Source organism: Brachyhypopomus gauderio, chromosome 7 (assembly GCF_052324685.1).
Source record: "Brachyhypopomus gauderio isolate BG-103 chromosome 7, BGAUD_0.2, whole genome shotgun sequence".
NCBI classification, from domain to species: domain Eukaryota; kingdom Metazoa; phylum Chordata; class Actinopteri; order Gymnotiformes; family Hypopomidae; genus Brachyhypopomus; species Brachyhypopomus gauderio.
In genome coordinates, this window is record NC_135217.1 from 13,921,879 (window position 1) to 13,948,608 (window position 26,730).

At 44.3% G+C, this 26,730-nt stretch overlaps 1 protein-coding gene across 1 annotated transcript in view; it reads left to right on the plus strand.

Annotated features, from left to right (window-relative positions):
- The window catches only part of flrt1a (fibronectin leucine rich transmembrane protein 1a), a 40,495-nt gene extending 14,368 nt beyond the window's left edge, over positions 1-26,127 (plus strand). Inside the window, exons 2-3 of the mRNA XM_077011944.1 lie at positions 7,603-8,378; positions 21,499-26,127. Of these exons, the coding sequence (XP_076868059.1) occupies positions 21,637-23,736 (2,100 nt within the window). The 5' untranslated portion in view covers positions 7,603-8,378; positions 21,499-21,636 and the 3' untranslated portion in view covers positions 23,737-26,127. The remainder of the gene's footprint in view (positions 1-7,602; positions 8,379-21,498) is intronic.
- Positions 26,128-26,730: the final 603 nt, after the last annotated feature.

Genomic DNA, 26,730 nt, shown 5'->3' on the forward strand with positions numbered 1-26,730 from the left:
AGCGTGGATATGTGGGTGTGTGAGTGTGGATATGTACGTGTGGGTGTGTGAGCATGTTCAGTGTGGAAGGCTCAAAGCTGTAAGGCAAGTATCTGCAGCTATGCATAAGCAGAACCCAGCTCACAGGACTTTACATAGCCTTATAGTCTTCTGCTCGTCCAGCAAACAGCCCCTCTCCCTTTCTCTCTCTCTTTCTCTCTCTCCTGCCCTCCCTTCTCTCTCCCTGTGCTTTGACCTTGTTCCGTGCCTCAACCTGTGTGTGACAGAGTGTGACAGCAGCAGCAGGGTGAGTGTGTGTGTGGTTGTGTGTGTGTGTGTGTGTGTTTGTGTGTGTGTATGGCAGTGGGAGGAAGAAGGAGCAGTGAGGTGTCCAGCACTTAAATTGCCTGTTTATTTCCAGTCACCGCATCATTTACAGAGAGGAGGTAGAGCAGTGTGTGGGGGAAGGAGGGTGTTAGAGTAAACAGGAGATTGGGGAAATTCAGATAAGGATGTGTATGTGGGTGTGTGTAAGGATAAAGGGTTTTTTTACGGTTTGTGCAAGGGAGTGGGAGTGACATGGGGTTGGAGGAGTACTGGACCAAGGTTAGTGTAGCGTGCATGTGTGTGTGTGTGTGTGTGTGTGTGTGTGTGTGTGTGTGTGTGTGTGTGTGTGTGTGTATGTGTGTGTGTGTGTGTATGTGTGTGTGTGTGTGTGTGTGCACGCGCATCAGGCTCCAGTGTGTATATGTTTGTGTGTGTGTGTCAGGCTCCAGTGATTAGTGGAGCTCAGCTGGCTGACTGCATCAGTCTGAGCGCAGTGGCACTTCCAAACCTCCCCCCCACCCCACCCCTCTCTCCCTTTGTCTCCTGTCTGCCACCAGCAGCGGGGGCTAAACACACACACCTACGCACACACACATCACAGCCACAAATTACACTCAGCGGTCTTGAGTCGCACATGCAGACACGACAGCGATATATACAGCCCTTCAGGCTGAATGTGCACGTCAGAGATGAGTGAGAGCGCCTTGGTGCATGTGATGTATGTGTGACGCTCACGTGCCTGCTGCACGTACATTATGAGAGCACGTCTCCTCACGACTCACTGTCAGCTGAAACGCCGCGTGCTCTTCAAAAATGCATGTGCCTCTCACCTGTAATCTTTATATTTTATCTCTCTCAGTCTCTCTCTCTCTCTCACACACACACTGACTCAGTTTAAGTCTGTCTGTCTCCCTGTCTCCCTCCCCGGAGACCTCAGTGAGGCTGGCCCCCTCTCGCCTCTCCACCGTATCCACGCCTGCCTCCCCGAGACGCCCTTGAAGCGGCTTTTTGTACTCCTCTCCGCCTTCATACAGCTCGTCAGAACCCATCTTGCTCCAAGCACCCCTAACAACTGTGGACACAGAGAGAGAGACAGACAAACAGACAGACAGATAGCAGACAGAACCTCCATGGGAGCCTCAAAATGGCACTGTCGGAGGGCGGACGGGTTCGTGTGAAAGACAGAGTGAGTGCACGGGACCGCAGCGGCAGAGTAATCCGGTGAGGCAGGGCAACGTGGGTCACGGTGACTGACTCGGAATCAGATTAGGGGGCGAGGCATTGCCGGTGAGGCTTTGCCGGTGAGGCACGAGGCAGCCAGCTGAAAGCGAGAGAATGAGGTGGTGGTAAATTGAGAGTCCCCGCTCTGTATATGGGCAGCTCATAATTATCGAACCTAAAAGCATTCTTATTAGGAGCGCTCGGTGGCAGAGCTGAGCGGGCGAACGCAGGCAAGTGTCGAATGTGTGGTGTCGCTCCATCCTTCTTACGTCCAACCTTCTCTCCATCTTCCTTTTCTCTCACGCAAACATTGTCCAGGGAAGCCAGGGCTAGTGAAAGGAGCCTGGGGGTCTGAGAAGAAGGAAACGAATGAAGATATGGAAATGCCTGCTTAATTCTCTCTGATTTCTGTCATGTTATAACTCTTTCTCTTGCTCTCTCTCACTCTCTCTCTCTCTTGCTCTCTCTCTCTCTGAATGGTTATTATGCAGGCTATATTGGGAGTCAGGTCACATCTTAGGGTATCTGTGTGTTGGTTTTTCTGTATGTGTGTATATTCATTTGATTGTGTGTGTGTGTGTGTGTGTGTGTGTGTGTGTGTGTGTGTCTGTCTGTCTGTCCTAGTTGTTTGCCCTCCTGCAAACTGCCTTGACTACTTAAGTTTCAATGACTATGACTAACTAAATAAATCGCTCACACACACAACAAACACACCTTTTTATTTGTTTCTGCAGTTTTTTCTCCTCATTTTTGCATCGTCATTTCTGGAATTAACTCCTCTCCCAACGTCTGTTGGAATGCGTGCTTTGAGAGGGTTGGAGGAGAGGGGAGATGATTTTAATAATAAATCATCTCCCCTCTCCTCCAACCCTCTCAAATAAAGGTAATAAACATGAAACCATAAGACTCATCGTCTCATTTTTACTGCTCATTGTAAGTTCCGGTCTCAGAGCAACTGTTTTGCACACACACATACGCATGTGTGGACACACACACACACACACACAAAGGCATTAATGCTAAACCTACTCATAGCAGAACATTCATCAAAGTATCACCTTGTGTGCTTTGCATTTTCCCAAGTTAGCACATATCTCCACACACACACATGCACACACACACACACACACACACACACACACACACACACACACACACACACACACACACACACACACACACACACACACACACACACACAGTTTTTGTGATGTGTCTCTTGTCACTGGATAAGTTCAGCATCCAATTAATGCAAGCATTCCTCTTGACAGTAATTCCTACCTCCAAGTTATTCTCCATTGAATTCATGACACCGCCCCTCTCTCTCGTTCACTTGTTCTCTCTCTCTCTCTCTCTCTCCCTATATATATATATATATATATATATATATATATATATATATATATATATATATATATATATATATAGCATGCGCACACCCACACATACACATATATATTTATATATTGTATCTACTGTATCTTATTGTCTTTGCAGTGATAAATTGAGTGAAATAAATGAGCTGCTTCTGTGTGCTATATGGCTGAACAGTCAGTTACACATGAGTGCTCTTCTATACATGCGCGCACACACACACACACACACACACACACACACACACACACACATGCACTATGGAGAACAACAGAGTAAGCAAATAAGTTGCATAAATACATCCTAATTTTCTGAGGATACATAATACCACAAAGACACACACACACACACACACACGCACACACACACACACACACACACACACACACACACACACACACACACACACACACACACACACACACACACACACACACACACACAGAGGTGTTAGCCCTATTCACACATATTTAGACATGCACATATACACAGGCATGGAGATCCTTAAAACAGAATGGGTTTCTGTGTGAATTAAAAAACATATGGTTTTAAACACTGGTGCAACTCCTCCTTGCCTCCTCTCTGCAGTTCCCACAAAGTGAAATGCAAATCCTGAAATTCTGCTCATTGCTCTCAAGGCAACACACCCAAGTTCCATTAGCAGTGAGCCAAGCAGCCACGCAGTCTTTAGAGGGGGCAGACAGCAGTGCGACAGAGGGATGGGGAGGGAGAGATTTCTGCAGGGCAAAGACGGGTCTGGGAACGGCTGCATGGATAGCCAGCGTTAAGGGTGTGTGGGGCACTCGTATGTTTGAGAAGATAAACATGCATCGAATGCTGCAAAAGTGAGATATGTTTCTGAGGTGGTTTCCGAAACAGCTCTCTGGGTGTGTCAAATCTCTCTCTCTCTCTCTCCCCTCTCACTCTATCTGTCTCATTCTCATCTACATCCATTCCTCCCACAATATAAACTGTCATGTACTTCATTGTAAGTTTGTGAGATGAGGGCTCCATTTTGGAATGTAGTCTTATGGTCACACAAAATGCTGTTTCTTTGTCTGCAACTAATATAGTCAAATGTTCTGATTCATGCAAAATATAAGCATTCATATTTCCTTAATGATTGTCTTAAAAACTGAAAGTGAAGTCCTGGATGTCTAGAAGTGCCCAGTATGGAATGCCTAAACTGCCTATGTGTGCGTGGTTGACTTTATATTGCACAGGGGTGTACTCACGTCTGTGTATACTGTACATGCATGTGTGAGAGGTGTGTGTGTGTGTGTGTGTGTGTGTGTGTGTGTGTGTGTGTGTGTGTGTGTGTGTGTGTGTGTGTGTGTGTGTGAGAGTGAGTGTGTGAGTGTGTGTGTGAGAGAGAGAGAGAGAGAGAGAGAGAGAGAATCAGAGGACAGCTTGACCTGCATTAGTATTATCAGCACAGTCAGTAATATATGTCCCAAATTTCCATCACACTTTCACCACTGTCGAAGGCCTCACACACACACACACACACAAAACCTCTCACACATGCATGTACAGTATACACAGAAGTGAGTACACCCCTGTGCAATATAAAGTCAACTCAAAATGCTTCACTGGCATTACTGTATAAAATACAATATTGCAAAAGCACTGAAAATGTTTAGAGTTTCTGTGCAATATCACCTAAATGTCAAAACTGTATTACCTCTCAATAATGGCATTATTTCTAAGTTGACAAGAGTAGTATGTTCTCTTCTGAACAATCAAAAACAAAATCAAACACTGTACATAAATAGACTATATTGAAAATGCAGGCCCCAAAACTTAGTGCAACAAAAATGAACACACTTGTGATCACAGGCAAAATTGACCACACCTGTGATTTACAAGTAGCCTAATTGCATGAACATAGGTATAAAAAGACCAGTGAACACCAGAACATTCTGTTTTGGGCCTCTATCAGTATGTCTTTATTATTGGTCCACATATAAAAGAACTGCCAGAGGAATTAAACATCTCTCTGTGAGTCTTCAAAAAGATTAAAAAGAATGTAGTTAGATCAGCCACCAAATAAACATGAGTGGAAATGTATTTGCAGCAGTAATCAGGAGGTAAAGAACAAGCCACAGCACTGCTAACCAGAGACACAGTGTCCATCCTCCAGGTAAGGGTGCACTACTTGCACCACATAGCCGACAGGTGAGTGCTTTAGAAGCAAGAGGTATCAATGGAAATCGGAGTGGCCCTGACAGCTCTGACGAAGGAAACTGCGTAAAGTCGACCTCTATGGATGACATCTAAGAGGAAAAAACCTTCACTTGCTCTTCAGCACAAAACTGCACGATTAAACTTTGTTAAAGAATATGAAAAAAATGTTGTTGAACATTGGAAGCAGATTCTTCAGTCGAATGAGACTAAAGCAAATTTGTTCGTCTCAGATGAGGTCCAGCATGTTTGCTGTGAACATGGCCAAGACGACCACAATGAATGCATAATCCTGACAGTGCAGCACTGAGTGGGGAGTGTAATGATACAGGGCTGCATGAGAAGAGAAGGTGTTGGGAAGATGATATTTCTAGATGGCACCATGAATGCCTGTGGATATACCAGAATACTAGCTGACAAGGTGTCTCCCAGTCTCCAGAAGCCCGGCAGAAGAATATTGTAGTTTAATGACCCAAAGCACACGGCCAAGACCACACAAAAGTTTCTAAAGAGGAAAAAAAGAAAAACTGACCTGGCCAAGTATATTGAATGTCTTGAATGCAGTAGAACACCTTTGGGGGAAAGAGCAGCTATAGGAAATGTGTCTGAAGAATGGCAGACCATCTCTCCAGAAATGTGTCTGAAGAATGGCAGACCATCTCTCCAGAAATGTGTCTGAAGAATGGCAGACCATCTCTCCAGACATGTGTCTGATGAATGGCAGACCATCTCTCCAGACATGTGTCTGAAGAATGGCAGATCATCTCTCCAGAAATTCGTGCAACACTGGTGCCCTATGATGACTGGTATGCCATCAAATATAATGGTGCACATGTAAAGTATTGAAAACAATAAAAGACATGTACCATACTAGCATCATGTAAAGAAAACTGGGACTGACTCTTGCTGTGTCATAAGCTTTCACTGTGGGGCCTGTATTTTTCTAATAGTTTTTAAGAAAATCTAAACTGAGCAAAAAATGCAATGGTTAATCTTGAAAATAATGCAATTACTGCAAGGCGATGCAATTTTGAGTCATTTGACATTTTAATGATATTGCACAGGGTGCCCATTTCTGTAGTGTACTTAATACACAGACACACACATCTGGTGTAGTTTTAACTGACCATACATTGATTAGACTCACGGGTTCTTTCCATGTCTGTTTGGATGTAATGGTGTCAAAGGCCATCTCTCAAACCAATCCATTCCACCTGCAATTTATGCCAGGGAACCTGAGATGTGAACTGTGAAGCATCTCATATCCAAACCCGAGAGCCACAGTTACACATGCCTTGATGGTTCACTGGGCCAATGAGACTGCAAGTCATTTAGGTTGCATTGAAAAGTCTGATCTACAAATGCTTCCTCATTCACAAAAAAATTGCTTAATCGAAGTCTGAACTACAAATGCTTTCTCACTCCCAAAACAGAAATTACTTCATCGGAGTCTGATCTACCAAGAGCTTCCTCACTCATAAAACAGAAATGACTTCACCAAAGTCAATCATCTTCAATGACTCAATTTAAAATTTGTACAGATGAAAAGCCAAGGATGCATTTGAAGGAGATACATACTGCCCTGCTCTTGGAAAGCGTTCCATCGTCACTCTCTCAAATGAGGCATGGAGTGAAAGGCTGTGATAAAATAATAATGTGGCAGAGGTTCCTACAACCATCTCATTTTTATTTTTATTTGTGGCTGTGTTCTGGTTTAACCTTTCTGGTCTTAAACATGACTACAGACATTTAGAAGCATGATGTAATCCATAGTAACAAAAATTGATCAGATAAAGATATATACAAATAAATGCTGTAATGCTGTTTATCAATTACAACAACAGTGACATGGGTAGTGTGCCTTCTTTTGAATTCCTTCTTAAAGTGCCTGGTGATACTTTACAATGGTTATGATTTGAATACATTATTTGAGAAGAAGGCATCGTGGGGCTAAAGATTCACTACTCATTACTGTGGTTAATCAACCAAACACCTCAGCCTTTATCACCATATGGTCTGGAAAATCCCAGAGACAACCAGGTTTTACTGAATCTTTGTTTCACAAAACTTTCAATCACACTGTAAACATAAAAATTGTGACTGCTTAAAATGTTTTTTCGGTATATAAGGTAAAACAGATTTTTAGCTAATTTTAAGTGTTTTAGCTTTAAGTGTTTAGTTCCCAAAACTCAGTTTGGGAAACATTTGTAGCTAATAATTTTTTTCCACTGTATAGCCTACGCAAAATGCATGGTAGACAAAGGTTTAAGGGCTGATTATTGCTTTTCTGATATGAGATTCTGGACAATTTTGTAACCAAATCTAAAAGTCCACCCATGACTACCCACTCATTTTAATACTGTATGACCCTTAGCAGCCCTGCGGATTTAAACACAGGCTATGCTCTTCAGCCTGTTCCACTTTGAACCGCAGGACTGACCACTTAAACCTCTTTTTGTTTGCATTAGCTAATATGACTTTATCTCTAATAAATACCTCCATTTGTTTTCTTGGCAGAGCAAAGCTCTTCTGGACCCAACAAAGATCAATGGTCTCTTTTCTCAGGCCATCTCTGGCAAATGTGGGGGACATCAATTGAATTACTTGGTACATCTAAGAGCAGTCTTTTCACTTGAAGTGAAAATAATCAGCAGTATAAAGAAAATCTACAGCACGCCAGGGACAGCGTGAAGAGATCGTGTGTGGTGCGAAGGGCTCCATCGACGATTCAGCGCGAGTGCAAGCAACGGCAATCGTCCATCCACGTGTTTTAAACACCATGCCTGATGACCAAAGTCCAGCTGGCGGATCAATGCTGATAGTGGACTGGCAGTCTTGATTTAGCGTCGGCATCACTGGGGCACGTCACACAGAAACTGGCTTTTTTGGTTTTTCCCAGTGAAACCAAGGCAACGTATCCATAAGACAAACCAAAGTGACACAGGTCTTGCCTTTGCCAACGTGGCCTTTGGGTGGATTATGTCACTAAAATGACTGGGGCCTCCATAATCCCATGTAGTCTCTGCTCAGTTTGGGACTTTCCGGTGTCATCCGGTGCTCCCAAACTTCAGTCTGGTGTTCTTCTGGAGTAAAACAACCGAATACAGTAGTACTCTCATCCCTCAGAAGTGTTCTTCAAACCTCCAGGCTCATGGGACGCGACACACACGCACAAACGCTAAAAAGAACACATGCTACAACTTGGATGCTGATCTTTTAAGTCAGTGAAGTGGAGTCTAAGGCTTCCCGGCCTGCACCAGGAGACAGCCTTATAACCCTGGCTGTGTCTAAAGGTAAACGCCCTCTATTTTATCTGTGTCTGTGTTTCCCATCCCTTGATCCATCAACAGTTTTAATGTTTACATCCACAACAGAACAACCACTGTTTATTATTTTCCCATTGTGGCTTTCAACTGTGTGCTTATAGGTGTCTTGTTGTGGAATAACTGCATAGTGAGCACTTATGAGCTGGTTAGAGTGAGTGTTCACAAATGAGCATATGTGAATGATGAGCAGTAATGAGATAGTCAGTGTGTGATTAAGAGGAGGATAGTCTGGGAGACTGCTGACCAAATGAATAGCTAGCAAATAGAAGTGGGAAGAGCCACGGCTTTGTTTTCAGCCAGCATTTTTGATAATCTGATCAGGTAATTATAGTGATCGACAGACATGCTGAATGACAGGTTTTCAATCTAGTGAAATTGCTAGACACGCCATAGTGAAAACAGTTGCATTTTGGGTAACTGCAAAAGAAAGAGTCAGAGAATGGTTAGTTAACAGTTATGGATCTAACACCATAATTATAAGAATCACTGCCTGATGCACCTACAAATCTACACCTATAAAAGAATGGGATATAGAGAGTTGCTATAGGATTTAATAGAAGCAATCTGTATTAATGAGACTCTGACATTATGACATTATCTGTATGCATGACATAGCAGGACATAGTAGACTTCTAAGATCTGGGTCTCAGATCTTAAGTCCTCAACCAAAAGATGTTCCTGTTATCTCAGAATTGTCTTACTAGTATTTGGGACATTGAATTGGGACTTTTTAAAATTATTATGACATCATCATTGGTTGAGTTTCAAAAGGCAAATGCAGGATGTCCGTCAGGATACATGGTGTATCTGCAGCAGGCCGGCACTATGTCCTCTCAGCACCCCCAAGCACAATGACCCACCCACCCACCCACCCTTACCTCCACCCCATTGCACTACTGGCTTTGAAAAATATGATGATCCCCCCCCCCCCTTCTACTAGTTCCATGAGTTTTAAGCACAGAGTACAGCCAATAATGTTTCTGCCACAACACAGTGGCCTTGAAAGATTTTTACACTTTTGAGGTGCTGATAACAATGTGTAAAAGTTCTGATGGATGGTTAACAATTTAAAAATGAAGTAATGTATTATTTTGCACTCCTTGTTCTAACATACACCCAGAGATAAATTGTTTGTGTGTGTGTGTGTAGGGGGGTGGTCCAGAGACTCAGTTTAACCCCTACCTACCTGCTAGGTAATGTTAGCAAATGGTTGCTAACAAGCTGTCTTATCTGTGAACCAGCCCGATTGTGTGTGCACATGCGCAGAATGGGTCAGGTGCCAAAAATCCCCTTTACTATTTGTACTGCGCTGTCCAAATTACATGGAACACATTCCGTCTAACATTAATAAAGCTGTGATGACAGTGAAAATGTGAAATGCAACACAAGTTATATTTCTTTTCATTATGATGTGCGGAAAAAGTGTGACGTCGGAAATCAAAGCCTTTGCATTTCCCTGTTTATACTTGTGCTATTTATTAAAAAACAATTAGCAAGGAGTGACTTTTTTGAGAATGAAACTTTGAATTTGTAAAGAAAACAAATGCTTTTCTATCTAGCAAAGCAGTCTCCACTACTGCATTGTACTTGGCTATGCTTTAAATATGTTAAAACCAAATATGAAGCGCTCTCTGCTTTTCTTCGAAAGACTGCATGGTCTTCATCATGTTTCCATTAGGAGTGAGGACAGTCCCACCACAAACCTCTGCTGCTAGCTTATTTTGTGAAAAATGAAAACTTAGAAACTCTAAACTGTGTAATAAATGTACGCTGAGTGTCTGCTACTTTAACCTTCCAGCTTCCTCAGAGATCAATAAAGTAGCAATATAAAATTATGTATATTGATTATTTCATATCCAGCAATAACCTACGGAGGGGAAAGTTATAGACTGCATGGGTATGATCTTCCATGAATATTGTGCTTGTTTGAAATGATAAAGTCTTATGTTATTTTGTCTGCATTTCAAAGAGAATACATAATAATAATTCTTGAAATTACTCTCATGATGAAAAAAAAGAAATCGGATAGTAAATCTGCATTTTGAGTTGATTCTCTTTCAGCATGCCATCTTCCCACATATGCTTTCCTATCATAGCATAGCATAGTCATGCGAGACATTCCACGTATTTTGGGCAGGTTAGAAATAATACGATCGGGAGGGCAACCACACGTGAGGAGCACACAAGGACCACATGAGGTTCTATAAGGTGTTGGCTTTAAGCGGGTCACTCAAAAATGCTAAGATTGCTTACATCTATATGATGTAAAAAGTAACACGAGTAATGCAGCCATTTATAGATTTATAGATTTCAAAAGCCTGCTATATTCATGGTAACACTATGTGCAGCAAAAAGGGTAAAAGAAAAAATGGCAGATGTTTTAGTAATCAAAGTGGGTTATGGAATCTGTTCAACAAACATAATTATGACATCTGTTGACAGAAATGAGTTCTAACTGTTAATAACTTAACACTACAAAACTCATTCTGTAGAATACAACTAAAGTCTGTTCAGCTGGAGTCTTAAAGGCAATCTAGCTTGAACCTGAGTATAGCACAGGAGACATGTACACATCCACTCTAATTGCCAGAGTATCTCTCTCTCTCTCTCTCCCTCTCTCTCTCTCTCTCTCTCTCTCTCTCTCTCTCTCTGTGTGTGTGTGTGTGTGTGTGTGTGTGTGTGTGTGTGTGTGTTGGGGGGTGGGTGTGAGACACAGATATACTGTTTACATTGTCTTTTAGTATTACAGACATTCTATTTTGGTTACTAATTTTTGGTCAGCAGTCCTTCACCTGGTTTGCTCTGGTTTGATTGAATAAAAATATATTATATGGTTCTGCTCGTGCTGCTGCATTAAATAGTTGTGTCTAACTGTTGCTGGTTAAAAGGTACAAAAAGCTTAATGTGATTGGCTGAGGAAATATAAATTCACCAGAACGCTGTTTCAGCCCAACCCAAGCTTGCACAAAGCACTCCTTAATGGGCATTTTCAAGACTTCCTTTTGGACAAACCTTTATATGTTAGCAATTTGCGACAGTACTTGCCATAGAACACTGTGCATTTGGGCCTTCTGTATTCAGTAAGACACCTGTGTATGGGTGGACATTTCAACACGATGAGACTGAATATGGCTGTACATTTCAAAAGGAATTGGACAGAAATGTGCATGTTATAGGGCGATGTTGGATGAGACCCAGTGTCTCCCAATCCGATTACTGCAGCGTGTTTGGCCAGTGGGAACAGGGACATGGGGCAGATTGTTTTGTGCAGGCAAGGGCTTTCATCAGCTGGAAGGGGGAAAAAAGCACAGAAAAGAAAGGATTAAATGAGTGCAGTGGAAAAAGGGGGAGAGAGAGACAGACAGACAGATAGAGTGAGAAAGAGAAGAGAGACTGGGGGTGGGGATGGAAGAGACCTCGGCAAGCAGAATGGTGTGCAGGAAAAGGGGATAGGCTGTAAAGAAAGAGACAGAAATGAAGGAATCAAAGGCAAACGAATTGAGAGGAGGAGGAGATGAAAGAGGCTTATGGACAGGAGGAAGAGCTTGAATTTGAAATATTGGGGAGAGACAGTGTGTGTGCATGTGTGTGAGAGAGAGGAGGAGGAGAGAGAGAGAGAGAGAGAGAGAAGGGAACAGAAAGGTTGAAAAAAGAAGCAGAATGTAACAGAAGTGCTTGCATGCGAGCAGCAGGGAGAAATTGCGACTCAATCAGCTGCCTTGTTTCTCATTCAGAGCACGTTCAGATATGGAGTATAACGGAGGGGAGGGAGAGAGACAGACACGGACGGAGGGAGAAAAGGAGATAGACGTTGTTCAATTTGGATTTAAACACACTGCCATCTTTTTATCTAACCGAAAATGACGGATTGAATACAAATGCAATATTCAGACATGTTAAGTATCCACCTACTCTAACCACAGGCCGACATGCAGTCATGCAGAATGAAAGCCAACACCCTCATGTCTACATCTAATAGTCTGGAGCCCCACACATATACACACACACAATGAATGTTCAAACCATCATTTGACATATGAAAAAATAAGGAGGCTTCCTTTGTGAACAATCGATGTAAAATCGAATGCAGACTGTCAGCAAATGACTGAAGCTTGCACCAGTGGATCCAGTGTAGCTAAAACCTACGCAGCACTTCAACTGAACAAGCTAACTCTTAAGGAATATTAGATCAACACAATAACACATTTGAATACCTTAGAACACAATTGAAGCCATCACACTTTCTCTGCACTGTACTGTGTAAAGAATACAAAGAACAGTAGATCACAAAAGCACCCTAGCACACTGTGCCAGGAGAGCTCTAGTAAAGCGTCTGCTACTAAAGGGAGCATACTAAAGTACATAAGGGCAAAGTTAGCACCCTAAATAACACAAGCAATTTAAAGTACTCTTGAACAGTAAAGCCATCTAAAATACACTAACAGACTGAAACATCAACATCTTTCACAGACTCAGAACACATCTAGACCAAAAAGAACTTTTAGTTCAAGACTAGCTTAGGGCATGTCCAGGAAGGAGGCACATGATGGCTATGTTTTGTCTGTCAATAATAAACAATAGTGCTGTTTTTTGGCACTCCTTATAAAGATCCCATTCCCTCAGAAAGTAATCCCAGATCTAGCCAGAGGGCAGCTGTGGAGCTGTGTTTAGCATTTCCCAATTTCAAGCTCAAATTTAAAACCAAGGTATGTCGGTCGCCTGAAGAGTTCTGAATGGCAATGGATTATTCATCTGCTTTTTGATCTCCATCATCGTTTCGCAAATATCGTTTGATTTATAGAGCTCTGAATATCATGAGTGCACCTTTAATGGCTATACTCTAGCCTTTAAATTGTCATTCGCACCACATCAACAAAACTAATGTGCAGAAAAATAAATGCCTCCCCTTTAGGAAGTCCACTGCAATGGATCTGTTCTGATGAATCATAGGCTGACTTTTCTGAAGGGAAAATAAAAAAGACATGCAGTGGTTGAAGGGGAAATTATAGAGTGAGAGAGAGAGAGAGAGAGAGAGAGAGAGAGAGAGAGCATGACTGAATCATCCCCCCACCCCTCCCCCCAAAAAAGCTTTTCCTAGTATAAAGGCTTTTCTTATCATAAAACATTAGGACGTTAAAGAGCTGTCAATACCACTTTAAGCCCGTAGCCTGCTTTCAGCTTTGAAACCAAAGTTGTTTGAAAGAAAGACTAAAGGGAGCAATGATTAAGGGATGAATGTGGCGAGATGGGAAGGCGGAGAGAAGCAGCAGCCGGAGAGGTGATGGGAATGAGCAGGAGCGGGTGGTGTTTGCCTGAATGCGAAATGTGCAGGGCGGCTGCCTGCTTGTTGCCGTCTCAGCGGTGGATTCAACACGCTCCTCACACACTGCGAGGACACTGCGGTTACATCCTGCAGGCGGAGACCATTATGGTGTCCAGTCAGACGTCAACATAATTATGCATACAATGCAAAACATTTTTTACAATGGTTTACAGTATGAATAAAGTATATTAGTTATTAGTGATAGCATTATATTATTCTGTATATATTCAGTAGTAACATATTGAATATCACATCTTATATTGTCATAATCTATTATAATAATGTAAATAAACAAATGCACTTTAGAACATAACATTTCACATACACTCACTAACCACTATACCTGCACCTCACGTGGGGCCTTTTATAGGTGTTGCAGACATGCAGTTTGCACCTTGTTAATCACTGTTGAGTTACTGACTACAAGACAGCAGCTAACAGGGTCGTTTTTGGGTGCTGAATTCTGAGCAGCAGTGATGCAGCACTCCTCACCAGGGACTCTCACCAGTGCACCAGGGACACAGCGGATCCTGTGATGGCGTGAGAATATCAGATACAGCCCCCATGCGGCAGTTTATGAATGCAACGGTGTGACTGTTGGGTTGAAAATGGTCTGGCACCTAAAAATATCCAGCCAACAGTGACCCTCTGGTCAGACACTGACTCTTGATGAAGAATGGGCCAATGCTAGCTGTGCATGGAAACAGATGGCCTAGAGTTTCCAACCCGCACACATACACGGTGTTGCTAATAAATAAATGTTTCTGTGTGTGTTAAGTGTAAGGTGATGTCAGAAAAGGAGCTCTTTACAAATCACCGTAATGCATATTGCATTCGACAGTCGGTTAACCATCTGAAAAGGAGACAAACCCAGGGCCAGGGACAATGCAAACTCTATTTCTTGTTCATTTATTTGTATTTGAATATGTCCACTGTTTCATTTCCCTCTTTTACACCACCCAGCGTCTTTGCTCGGCATTTATGGTGGGGCAGGGGGTTGGCTCAGCTGCTAATCACTAACGCACCAAATATTTACATTGAATTTGTGATTCAGAGGGAGAGGATGAATTAAGTCAGTGGGCAACATGTTGTTAATTGTGGAACGTGCTCCTTTACTGGCCCACTGGGATTTGGTTTTTAAGTCTTGTCATATAATCTACCTCTGACGTCTATTTCTGTATGACCCATGAGTAAACCCCTACTCTCATTTCTATTCTCTTCTTCAGGTTTTTGTGGTTTGGTGACACTAGCTAGCAGCAAGAAGCCCCTTTTGACCTGACAGACAAATCACCCTGTGGGCAGGGTGTCTGTGGGCAGGGTATCTGTCTGTAGGGTGTCTGTGGGCAGGGTGTCTTGTGTGTAGGGTGTCTGTGAGTATGGTGTCTGCATGCAGGATGTCTGTGTGCAGGGTGTCTGTGTGCAGTGTGTCTGTGTGCAGTGTGTCTGTGTGTATGGTGTCTGTGTGCAGTGTCTGTGTATATGGTGTGTGTGTGTGTGTGTGTGTGTGTGTGTGTGTGTGTGTGTATGCTGTATGTGTACAGTGTGTCTGTGTGCAGTGTGTCTGTGTGTATGGTGTCTGTATGTATGGTGTCTGTGGGTATGGTGTCTATGTGCAGTGTGTCTGTGTGCAGTGTGTCTGTGTGTATGGTGTCTGTGTGTATGGTGTCTGTGTGTATGGTGTCTGTGGGTATGGTGTCTGTGGGTATGGTGTCTGTGGGTATGGTGTCTGTATGTATGGTGTCTGTGTGTATGGTGTCTGTGTGTATGGTGTCTGTATGTATGGTGTCTGTATGTATGGTGTCTGTGGGTATGGTGTCTGTGGGTATGGTGTCTATGTGCAGTGTGTCTGTGTGTATGGTGTCTATGTGCAGTGTGTCTGTGTGTATGGTGTCTGTATGTATGGTGTCTGTATGTATGGTGTCTGTGTGTATGGTGTCTGTGTGTATGGTGTCTGTGGGTATGGTGTCTATGTGCAGTATGTCTGTGTGTATGGTGTCTGTGGGTATGGTGTCTGTGGGTATGGTGTCTATGTGCAGTGTGTCTGTGTGTATGGTGTCTGTATGTATGGTGTCTGTGTGTATGGTGTCTGTGGGTATGGTGTCTGTGTGCAGTGTGTCTATGTGCAGTGTGTCTGTGTGTATGGTGTCTGTGTGTATGGTATCTGTGGGTATGGTGTCTGTGGGTATGGTGTCTGTGGGTATGGTGTCTATGTGCAGTGTGTCTGTGTGTATGGTGTCTGTATGTATGGTGTCTGTGTGTATGGTGTCTGTGTGTATGGTGTCTGTGGGTATGGTGTCTGTGGGTATGGTGTCTGTGTGTATGGTGTCTGTACGTATGGTGTCTGTGTGCAGTGTGTCTGTGTGTATGGTGTCTGTGTGTATGGTGTCTGTGTGCAGTGTGTCTGTGGGTATGGTGTCTGTGTGCAGTGTGTCTGTATGTATGGTGTCTGTGTGTATGGTGTCTGTGTGTATGGTGTCTGTATGTATGGTGTCTGTGGGTATGGTGTCTATGTGCAGTGTGTCTGTGTGTATGGTGTCTGTGTGTATGGTGTCTGTGTGTATGGTGTCTGTATGTATGGTGTCTGTGGGTATGGTGTCTATGTGCAGTGTGTCTGTGTGTATGGTGTCTGTATGTATGGTGTCTGTGTGTATGGTGTCTGTGGGTATGGTGTCTGTGTGTATGGTGTCTGTGTATGGTGTCTGTGTGTATGGTGTCTGTGGGTATGGTGTCTGTATGTATGGTGTCTGTGTGTATGGTGTCTGTGTGTATGGTGTCTGTGGGTATGGTGTCTGTGGGTATGGTGTCTGTGGGTATTGTGTCTGTATGTATGGTGTCTGTGTTTATGGTGTCTGTGTGTATGGTGTCTGTGTGTATGGTGTCTGTGGGTATGGTGTCTGTGTGTATGGTGTCGGTGTGTATGGTGTCTGTGTGTATGGTGTCTGTGTGCAGTGTGTCTGTGTGTATGGTGTCTGTATGTATGGTGTCTGTATGTATGGTGTCTGTGTGTATGGTGTCTGTATGTATGGTGTCTGTGTGTATGGTGTCTGTGTGCAGTGTGTCTGTGGGTATGGTGTCTGTGTGTATGGTGTCTGTATGTATGGTGTCTGTATGTATGGTGTCTGTGTGTATGGTGTCTGTGTGTATGGTGTCTGTATGTATGGTGTCTGTATGTATGGTGTCTGTGTGTATGGTGTCTGTGTGCAGTGTGTCTGTGGGTATGGTGTCTGTGTGTATGGTGTCTGTATGTATGGTGTCTGTATGTATGGTGTCTGTATGTATGGTGTCTGTGTGTATGGTGTCTGTATGTATGGTGTCTGTGGGTATGGTGTCTGTGTGTATGGTGTCTGTATGTATGGTGTCTGTGTGTATGGTGTCTGTGTGTATGGTGTCTGTGTGTATGGTGTCTGTATGTATGGTGTCTGTGTGTATGGTGTCTGTGTGCAGTGTGTCTGTGGGTATGGTGTCTGTATGTATGGTGTCTGTATGTATGGTGTCTGTATGTATGGTGTCTGTATGTATAGTGTCTATGTGCAGTGTGTCTGTGTACACTGAGTTTCGCACTTTGCATTTTGCTGATGTTTACTCTTTGTGCGCATATTCAATAAATACCGTTTCTTTCACCATAAACATATATCATTAACATTAAGTGAATCACAGCAAAATGTAGTTTAGTAATAGACATCACTCCAGGAATTAGTAGATTCGAAGCTTGTAAATTTAAGGATGTAAATATGTTAAATGCACATTTACATTCTGTCACATAACATTGCTGAAAACTCAGAGTTGCTATAGTAACTTGGTCACAGCCACCAGATTTGCTACCCTTGTACTGCCTGTTTGTTTTCTTTTTATTTGATACAAATGCCACCAGCGCAGTGACCGAGTGGAAGAGATTAATTATGCAGGCTTAAGCATTAGCTTGCAAGACGTTTTACTCATATTGTTCACGGCATAGGCAGATGTCGCAAAATAAATAATAACAATAAAAATCTGTAATAGGGAAATTTCTAATAGCACACCTTTACAACTCCACTGTTTACCATTATTGTGTTCGTACATTTTGTGGGCACTGGCCAAATTGCATTTGTGTCAGGAATGGCTGAAAATCGATGTGAATTCTATCATCCTTGGAAGATAATCAAGAGCAGAAGTAATAGGAAGGTGAAGCTATAAGAGTTGCTCATGTCTAGCCCCCACATCTAAATTTGGTCTTGGATTGTGTAATCAGTGTTTGACAAGGTAATGTGACATTACACCTGACTCCACATTAAAGGAAATAGGAGGCCTGGAGGATTGTGTTGTATCTGCTGTAGAAATGAAATGGAGATGATGAATATGATGGTGATTTCGTAGCTCTGAACATGTACGACTCTCAGAACATCCACCGTACATTTTCTCCTGTCCTCCTTCCATCTGTTTCCAGTCTCATTCATCCATTCCCTCGACACCCCCCCTCCCCGTCATATGCCTTCATCAGCATCTCCATCTTTCCAGTCTCTATCCCTCCATCCTTCGTTTTCCAATTCCCGAACTCCAAAGAAGCTCATATTTCCAGACATGCGTCAGCACGGCGATAAGCACACACTGGCTTTATCTCCTGCCCGCCATCAAATGCAGCCGCACCTCCCCATATGTCAGTGTTCCTTAGTGATAAACCATAATTTTTATTTTGCACACATGCACGTGACAGCCAGAAGCGCCAGATATGGTTTCATTGTTATGCCGTGAGTTTTATTGGGAGAGATAGATGAGCTGTGGACATGCTCAGGCCTGTCCCAGTGTCCCAGCATGTAAACTGATATAGTCCCACACTACCCACATTGGCTGGAATATTGGAGGAATGGGGGCTGTTTGAAGGGAGGGCGGGGGAGAGTGCAGGCGACTGCAGGCGACAGGCTGTCTGGGCAGAAGCATTTCAGTCTGTTCCCCGGTGATCCAGACGTCCTCCCCACACACAGATGCATACACACACAAGCACACACATACATGCACAAAAATGCCAGTGGATGCACAGGTCCTCACACACACGCACACGCACACACACACACACACACACACACACACACACACCCACTTCTAGCATACGCTCACTGGTCACTTTATTAGGTACACTTTGCTAGTACTGGGTTGGACCCGCTCTTGCCTTCAGAACTGCCTTAATCCTTCGTGGCATAGATTCATTAAGGTACTGGAAACATTCCTCGGAGAGTCTGGTCCATATTGACATGATAGCATCATAGTTGGTGCAGATTTGTCAGCTGCACATCCATGATGCGAATCTCCCGTTCCACGACATCCCAAAGGTGCTCTATTGGATTGAGATCTGGTGACTGTGGAGGCCATTTGAGTACAGTGAACTCATTATCGTGTTCAAGAAACCAGTCTGAGATGATTTGCGCTTTATGACATGGCGCGTTATCCTGCTGGAAGTACACTGTGGTCATAAAGAGATGGTCATGGTCACCAACAATACTCAGATAGGCTGTGGCATTGACACGATGCTCAACCTGTACTAATGGGCCCAAAGTGTGCCAGGAAAATATCCCCTACACCATTGCACCACCACCACCACCAGCCTGAACTGTTGATACAAGGCAGGATGGATCCATGCTTTCATGTTGTTGACACCAAAATCTGACCCTACCATCCGAACATCGCAGCAGAAATCGAGACTCATCAGACCAGGCAACATTTTTCCAATCTTCTATTGTCCAATTTTGGTGAGCCTGTGCAAACTGTAGCCTCACTTTCCTGTTCTTAGCTGACAGGAGTGACACCCAGTGTGGTCCTCTGCTGCTGTAGCCCATCTGCCTCAAGGTTCCAGGTGTTGTGCGTTCAGAGATGCTCTTCTGCATGCCTCGGTTGTAACGACTGTTACTGAGTTACTGTTGCTGTTCTATCAGCTCAAACCAGTCTGGCCATTCTCCTCTGACCTCTGGCACAGAACTGCTGCTGACTGGATATTTTCTCTTTTTTGGACCATTCTCTGTAAACCCTAGAGATGGTTGTGTGTGAAAATCCCAGCAGATCAGCAATTTCTGAAAGACTCAGACCAGCCCATCTGGCAAAAATCATGCCACATTCAATGTCACTTAAATCACCTTTCTTTCCCATTCTGATGATCATCCTGGCCATGTCTACATACCTAAATGCATTGAGTTGCTGCCATGTGATAGGCTGATTCAACATTTGGGTTAAAGAGCAATTGGACAGGTGTACCTAATAAAGTGGCCATTGAGTGTACATCCATATTCACGTGCAATTGCACATCAGTTTCCCTAGTGAATCAGTCACGTACTGCACAGTAATGTCATGTAGTAAATATATTTTAAGTGAACCGTGAAAACAAACATCATAGGCATACTTGTACACAGGACAGTTCACAGTCATGCACAGCACAGTCCACAGTCATGCACAGCACAGGCCATAGTTATACACAGCACTGTCCACAGTCCTGCACAGCACTGGACAGGTAAACACAGCACAATACATAGTCAAGCACAGCACAGACCATAATTATTGACAGCACAGTCCACAATAGAGAACCTTCAAGGATATATATAAAGCACTTTTTCCTCCAGATGTGCGAGCTTCCAATTAATGGAGACATAGATCAGTATTTTGCAGGCTTATTTACTTTTACCTTTGGGAAACTGAAATTTGAAAACCCTTAATGATCAATTTGTGTACATGGCCAAGACTCCCACATATAAACCCAACCAAAGTACTTCTGTAGCCATAATCACAGATTGACTGCACAAGTGGCTGATACTTTCACTGATAAAAATACCCACCTCTAACAGAAATACTGTCTTACACTCTTCTTAATACTGTCTTACACTCATGAACAGTTAAGTCATGCACACATACACACATGCACAAACATCCTACCTACGTTTGGTTCACAACCTGTAAGTGCAGCATAGTGTTTCATTATATTCATCATTGTTTAGATGTGTTCCATTCAATTCAGCACCTGCTTTATGCACAGTAACAAATCCATATGCTCTGTAATCTCTTTCACTCTCCTCCTGTATCTCTCTCTATCTCTCTCTCGGTTTTTTTTGTGAATGAAGTGACCCCAATACCTCAAGCTACTTGACAGATTCATTTGACCAGCTGTTCAATCATGCTGTTATTCCTCACCAAGATTCCACTCATTCCACCTTCCAACACTTAAACAAACAAGGTTCTGAAATGCACACGCACACACACACTAACCCATACGGATGTGAACCCATTCAAGCACACGCAGCTGATACTGCAAAGGCCTGTCAACATTCTCAGGCTAGATCAAGGAGGAGGCAATGCCCAAGCTTTCTGTGTACACACACGTCATAGCGAGTGACACGTAGAAGTGCAACATGGCTATTTAGAAAGAGCTGTATGTTCATGGCCATTTGTCGTGGCCAGAGTTTGTGTGGATGCCTTCTTTTGGCATTAACTTGTGTTCTGTTACATTAAGCTCTATATATCAGCAAGCTCCATTTTGCTCAGATGGCTAGTGTCATCAGGTTGCTCTGCTCCATTTGTTCTAATCTCCCTCACACCCTCATACTGCATGACTGGTTGCTCTTACTCAAAATTATAGGCAGATTAGTCTTGCTGTTCAGTCAAGTTGTGACTATACATAATTGGTTTGGATCTGTTCGGATATGTGATGTAATAAACCTACACTGAATATGGCATTTCAGGATTTTTGTTCACTGGGATCTTTGGATATTAATTCAGACTTGTTTCTGCTCTATCTCTCTCTTTCCCTAGGCTAACCAGACTGGGCCTGCTGTGAGCTTACTCTAGATTCCTTCTGCAAGTGAGCCAGAAGCGCATACATTCTGGGATCTATAAAGTAGCCCAGTAGAGGAAGAAGGCATAGCTTCTTGAAGAGGAGCCACAGGCATCATGGCCCCTGACAGCGTGGCCGAGCTTCGTGATTGGCTCTTCCTTTTCCTGCTGTGCCTCACATTATTGGCCGAGGTGCTTGAGTATGCTGCAGCTTCCTCACAGGCGCTGGATGGTGAGGGGGACGTGGTGTGTCCGTCTGTGTGCCGCTGCGATGAGGACTTTATCTACTGCAATGACCGTGGGCTCAGTGCCATCCCACCACTGCCCCCATCTGCCACCGTTCTTTATCTTCAAAACAATCACATAGATAATGCAGGACTGCCCACGTCTCTTGAGCACCTCACCACAGTGCGGGTCATATATCTCTACGATAATGAGCTGGACGACTTTCCCATGCATCTACCACCATCTTTACGGGAGCTACATCTCCAAGACAACAACATAAGGGTGTTGCAGAGGGCTGCATTAGCCAGGCTCCCTCTGCTGGAGAAGTTGCATTTGGATGATAATTCAGTGTCCACAGTTAGTATAGAAGATCAGGCTTTTGCCGACAACCCTCGCCTTCGACTGCTCTTCCTCTCTCGAAACCACCTTTCCAGCATTCCGTCCGGCCTCCCGGCCTCACTGGAGGAACTACGGTTAGACGACAACCGCATTTCAACAATACCCACACATGCTTTCCGTGGCTTGTCTTCTCTGCGCCGCCTTGTCTTGGATGGTAACCTTCTGGCCAATCAGCGCATTGCGGATGACACCTTCTCACGTCTCTCAAACCTCACGGAGCTCTCGTTGGTGCGGAACTCCCTTCAAACTCCTCCTCTCAATTTACCAAGTGCACACCTGCAAAGGCTCTCCCTCCAGGACAATGCTCTTGTCCATATGCCACGGGGCTCCTTGGACGGAATGCGTAGATTACAGAGGCTGGATCTCTCTGGTAACAACCTGACCACACTTCCCAGAGGTTTGTTCCGGGACTTGGAAAGCCTCGGGCAGCTGCTTGTGCGTGGCAACCCTTGGCACTGTGGATGCAACCTGCGCTGGCTGTATGACTGGCTGGAAGCCAAGGGGAACACCATCACGGTCCGAGGACTGACTTGCCAGTCACCAGAGCGTGTGCGTGACATGTCACTAAGGGACCTTACTAGCCAGATGGACGAGTGTGAAATGGCAGCTGCTGGAGGTGGAGGGGTAGCTGGTCCAGGCTCCACAGGAGGAGGGAGTTCTGGGGGCACTAGAATGGGTGGATCAGGAGTAGCAGCCAGTTCGACGACTCTCTCCCCTCCACAAGGCTCCCTGTTCACCCTGCGGTCCAAACGACCAGGTCTGGGGCTTCCAGACACAGGTTTGGACTACACGCTTGGCAGCAGTGGCGTGGGCAAGAACCTGGCTCTGAATGTTAAGGCTCTATCCCATGAGAGCATCAGGGTTACATGGAGCGTAGCTCAACCGTCTTCTTCCTTCAGGCTAAGTTGGCTCCGCCTAGGGACTAGTGCCACCATGGGTTCCATCACAGAGACCCTGGTGAGGGGTGACCGCAGGGAGTATCTCCTTACCGCTCTCCAGCCAGCTTCCAGTTACATCATCTGCATGGTGCCGCTAGTCTCCAGCAATGGGAACAAAGGTAGCGTGTCTGGTGGGGACGTGGACTCTGACGAAGTCCCGGTGTGCGCCAAGGCTGAAACATCCAATCCCAGCCTTTCAGATGTCAACCAGGGTGATGGTCAGGGCTCAGAGCAGATCACTTCACTGCCACTGGCTGGGATCATTGGTGGAGCCACAGCCATAGTCTCCCTTGCACTTATCTTTGGCGTATTCTGTTGGTATGGGCATCGGGCCGGGCGCTTTTCCTCAAGGGATCACTACAGCCGCAGTAGCTCGCGTAAGAGCAAGCACTATGATGATTATATTGAATCAGGCACTAAAAAGGACACCACCATCCTGGAGATCCGAGGACCTGGCTTCCAGATGACACCAATGGCAGCCAGAGAGCCCCTGCAGCCCAAACCAATACGAGAAGATTACATCATACACACTATCTTCCCCTCCAATGGCACAGGCCTATACAAACCGCCCCACCATATGACCAACTCGGGCTATGGCACGAATCGCGGCTACCGAGAAGGAGGCATACCAGATATAGACTACTCATACACGTGATAGGCCTGATTTAGCTATTAGGAATCATGTTCTGGATAGATGCACAGTTTTTTAATCAGTGTGGTGTCTGCAGGACCCCTTTGTGCCTTCTAGTCTCCGTTCCAACCAAGCCTGCTGTTCATGGCTCCAAGGAAGCTCTTAATTGGCCCAGAAGCCTGCTAAGAAGCAGCTTTCTCTGTTTGGTGCCAGGACACGGCTGCACCATTTCAGGTGGTGATACCAACTGCTATTTTCACTTCTCTGGTTTAACCTAGTGTGTCCTCAGAGTAACTGCTTTGTCCCTGGCTGCCTCAACGAGGCAGATTCAAGGGCAGCACACCCTGTATTTAACACAGAGTCTTTTTATTTAGAACTCAGATCATATATACTCTGGTCAAGTGGCACTAACTGGGAAAGAAAACAAAACAAAAAAGTGACCTGGATGTAAACCTACACTCCCCCTGTGGCTCTAATTATTAGCTGCCTAGCAACCTTCCAACATTGCTTGTGATTTTGTGGACTCTTTGTCCGAGGAGTGCACTGTTGGCCAAAGTGACTGGAAAGAAGGTTTCTAAGATGACAAGGATGGCCCAGAGTTGTAGTGTTCAGTTCTGCTAGAAAACGTGGGTTGATATTTTGGATCCCCTTTAATAAGACTGTAATTCTCTGGAATTAAAAGAACATGGAGCCCTGAATGGTGATGCGGCACTGGTTCAAAATGCCTCAAAAAAAAAAAAAAAAAAAACAGGAAAAGAAAGAAAGAAGAAAAAATCATGACACGCCAGCAAGTTGCCTGACACAATGTGCATAGTGTATTGAGCACTATGCTGATCTGGTTCCTTGGACCTAGCGGAGAATGTGGTCCATGAGAAGGACCAGGTGCAATTAGACTGACTGACTCTTTCACACTGAAAATTACAACATTGCATTATTATATATATATATATATACATATATATACTGAATACAAGCAAGGCGTGTAGATACTTGGATAGAACACACAGACCTGAACTTGTAAAAGTGTGAAAACATATTGTGTTCGGGACTTCTGCTTTTTGTTTGTTTGTTTGTTTGTTTGTTTAATTCATATTGTTGTCTCTTTTTATTATTTCACATTTGTTTAGGTATGACTCAGTCCATCCAGCTGCTGGTGAAATTAAAAACACTGTGGTTTTGCCTAGTCCTGTAATTGATGTAATGATGAAGAGGGTTATTTTGGGTCAGATGGTTGTCATTGTTTCACTATGAGATCTCCACCTGACCAGTTGGATCCTACACTTCATCAGCCACAACCTCCTACAAACCAGACAGCACCAGCATGACACTCATCTCCGTTTATGCCCACAAAGAGGCAAGAAACAGGAAGTAGCATCGATACTGACCCTGGTGAAGCAAAAAAGCAAAGATGCTCCCCCGAGTCGTAGCACAGATATAGTATAGTGTAGTCCAGACTCACCTCACCTGTGTTTTAGATGCGTAAAGTCAGGATTCAGTGAAGTGAAGCTGGTTCTAGCTCAACACAAAGGCACTTTTAACCAATCACCTCCCCTCTGCCATTTCCTGGAAATGGAGTCTGTTCAGTTGCCTGCAGACATGACAAGTCGAAAGAAAGAATTGCAGCTTACGTCTCCATACGAGAGTGTACTCTGTAATTCAATGGGCTCACCCAAACACAGGTGCAGTAAATAAACCTGCAGCGAGCTGTCCTGCTGGCCACTTTGTTTATCAATGGGAATGGAGAAATTGACGCTGAGAGAAGTGGAAAACAGAAATCCAAACCGTACCACTGTGGACCTGCACTGTGTAAGCGTAGGCTGAGCACGCCTGAACGTGGTGTGAACCTGAACGACGAGTGTGTGTGTTTTTTTCTTTATTATGCTTCCGTTCTGTTTTTCATGGCCATAGGGAAGATGGCAAGGCTCCCGGGGGAGGGGTCGAGACTGGAATGGGCTCATCTCCGTGTAGCCCCATTAGGCAGGGTTCAGGCTTTAAGACGAAACGTCCACCGAGTGAGAGAGTGTAAGAGATTATACACACAAGATGTGTCGTGAACTGCACCAGGAGCCTAAGCTGAAATGAAGCCTTAGGCTGCAGCATTGTGCTATTGTGCTATTCACCCAGGCATAAAATTGTCATCACCCTCATGTCTGCCACTACATTAATACTCTCCCTCTCTCCTGGCCTTCTCTCTCTTTTCTGTTTTTCTTCCATACCTCTTTCCTTCAACTCTCATAACTGCCTTTCTTTCTGGACTTCTTTCTCCTCTCCTCTCCCCCCCTCTTCTCGTCTTCTCCTCTTCCCTCATGCCCACTTACCTCTCCTCCCGTTAAAGTTTCCGTTTGACGGGAGTGAGCAGAGTTTTCCAGTGGTGGTCTCTGCAGGGATGTTCTGTTCCTGAGTGCGGATCAGACGCGGCCCTGGAATTCACCAACGCGATCCGGCTGATTTTCAAATCCTCAAGCCTTTTCTGTTGGTTTTCCTTCATCTCTGCGTTCAGACGCACTTGTGATGCATCACTCACACGGCACTGGCCAGCGGATGGCCTCTCGCAAACGACAACGCCCTTGTTTAATAAAGGTCTGCTCAGCCCTGACTGTATCACAAAAGATGATAAAAGGTTTACAATTAGCAGCTGCATAGCTGAGGGGGGTGTACCCAAAGTAGATACTTCAGTCCAATTCGAATCCTTATCACAGAGAAACCACCCTCTACCTGAAAATGACGCACACACTGGCACTACCTTTCATTCCTCATTCGTGCACACGTCCTTGTGTTCGAAAGCCCTTTTGATGCATTGCCGTCGTTTCCTTTTGACTTTGCAGAATGTGGGACAAGGGTGTGCACATGTGTTTACGTGGGTTTTGTGAATGTGAGTGAGGACACACATATGTCAAACGTGTGTGTTGAAGAGGCGTTAAGAGCTTGGGGGGGGGGGGGGGGGGGGTATTCTTTTTTCAGTTTTTTTAAAGCCATCTGCAGATTCTGCACCTCCTGCCGACTCGGACCAGCAGTTGT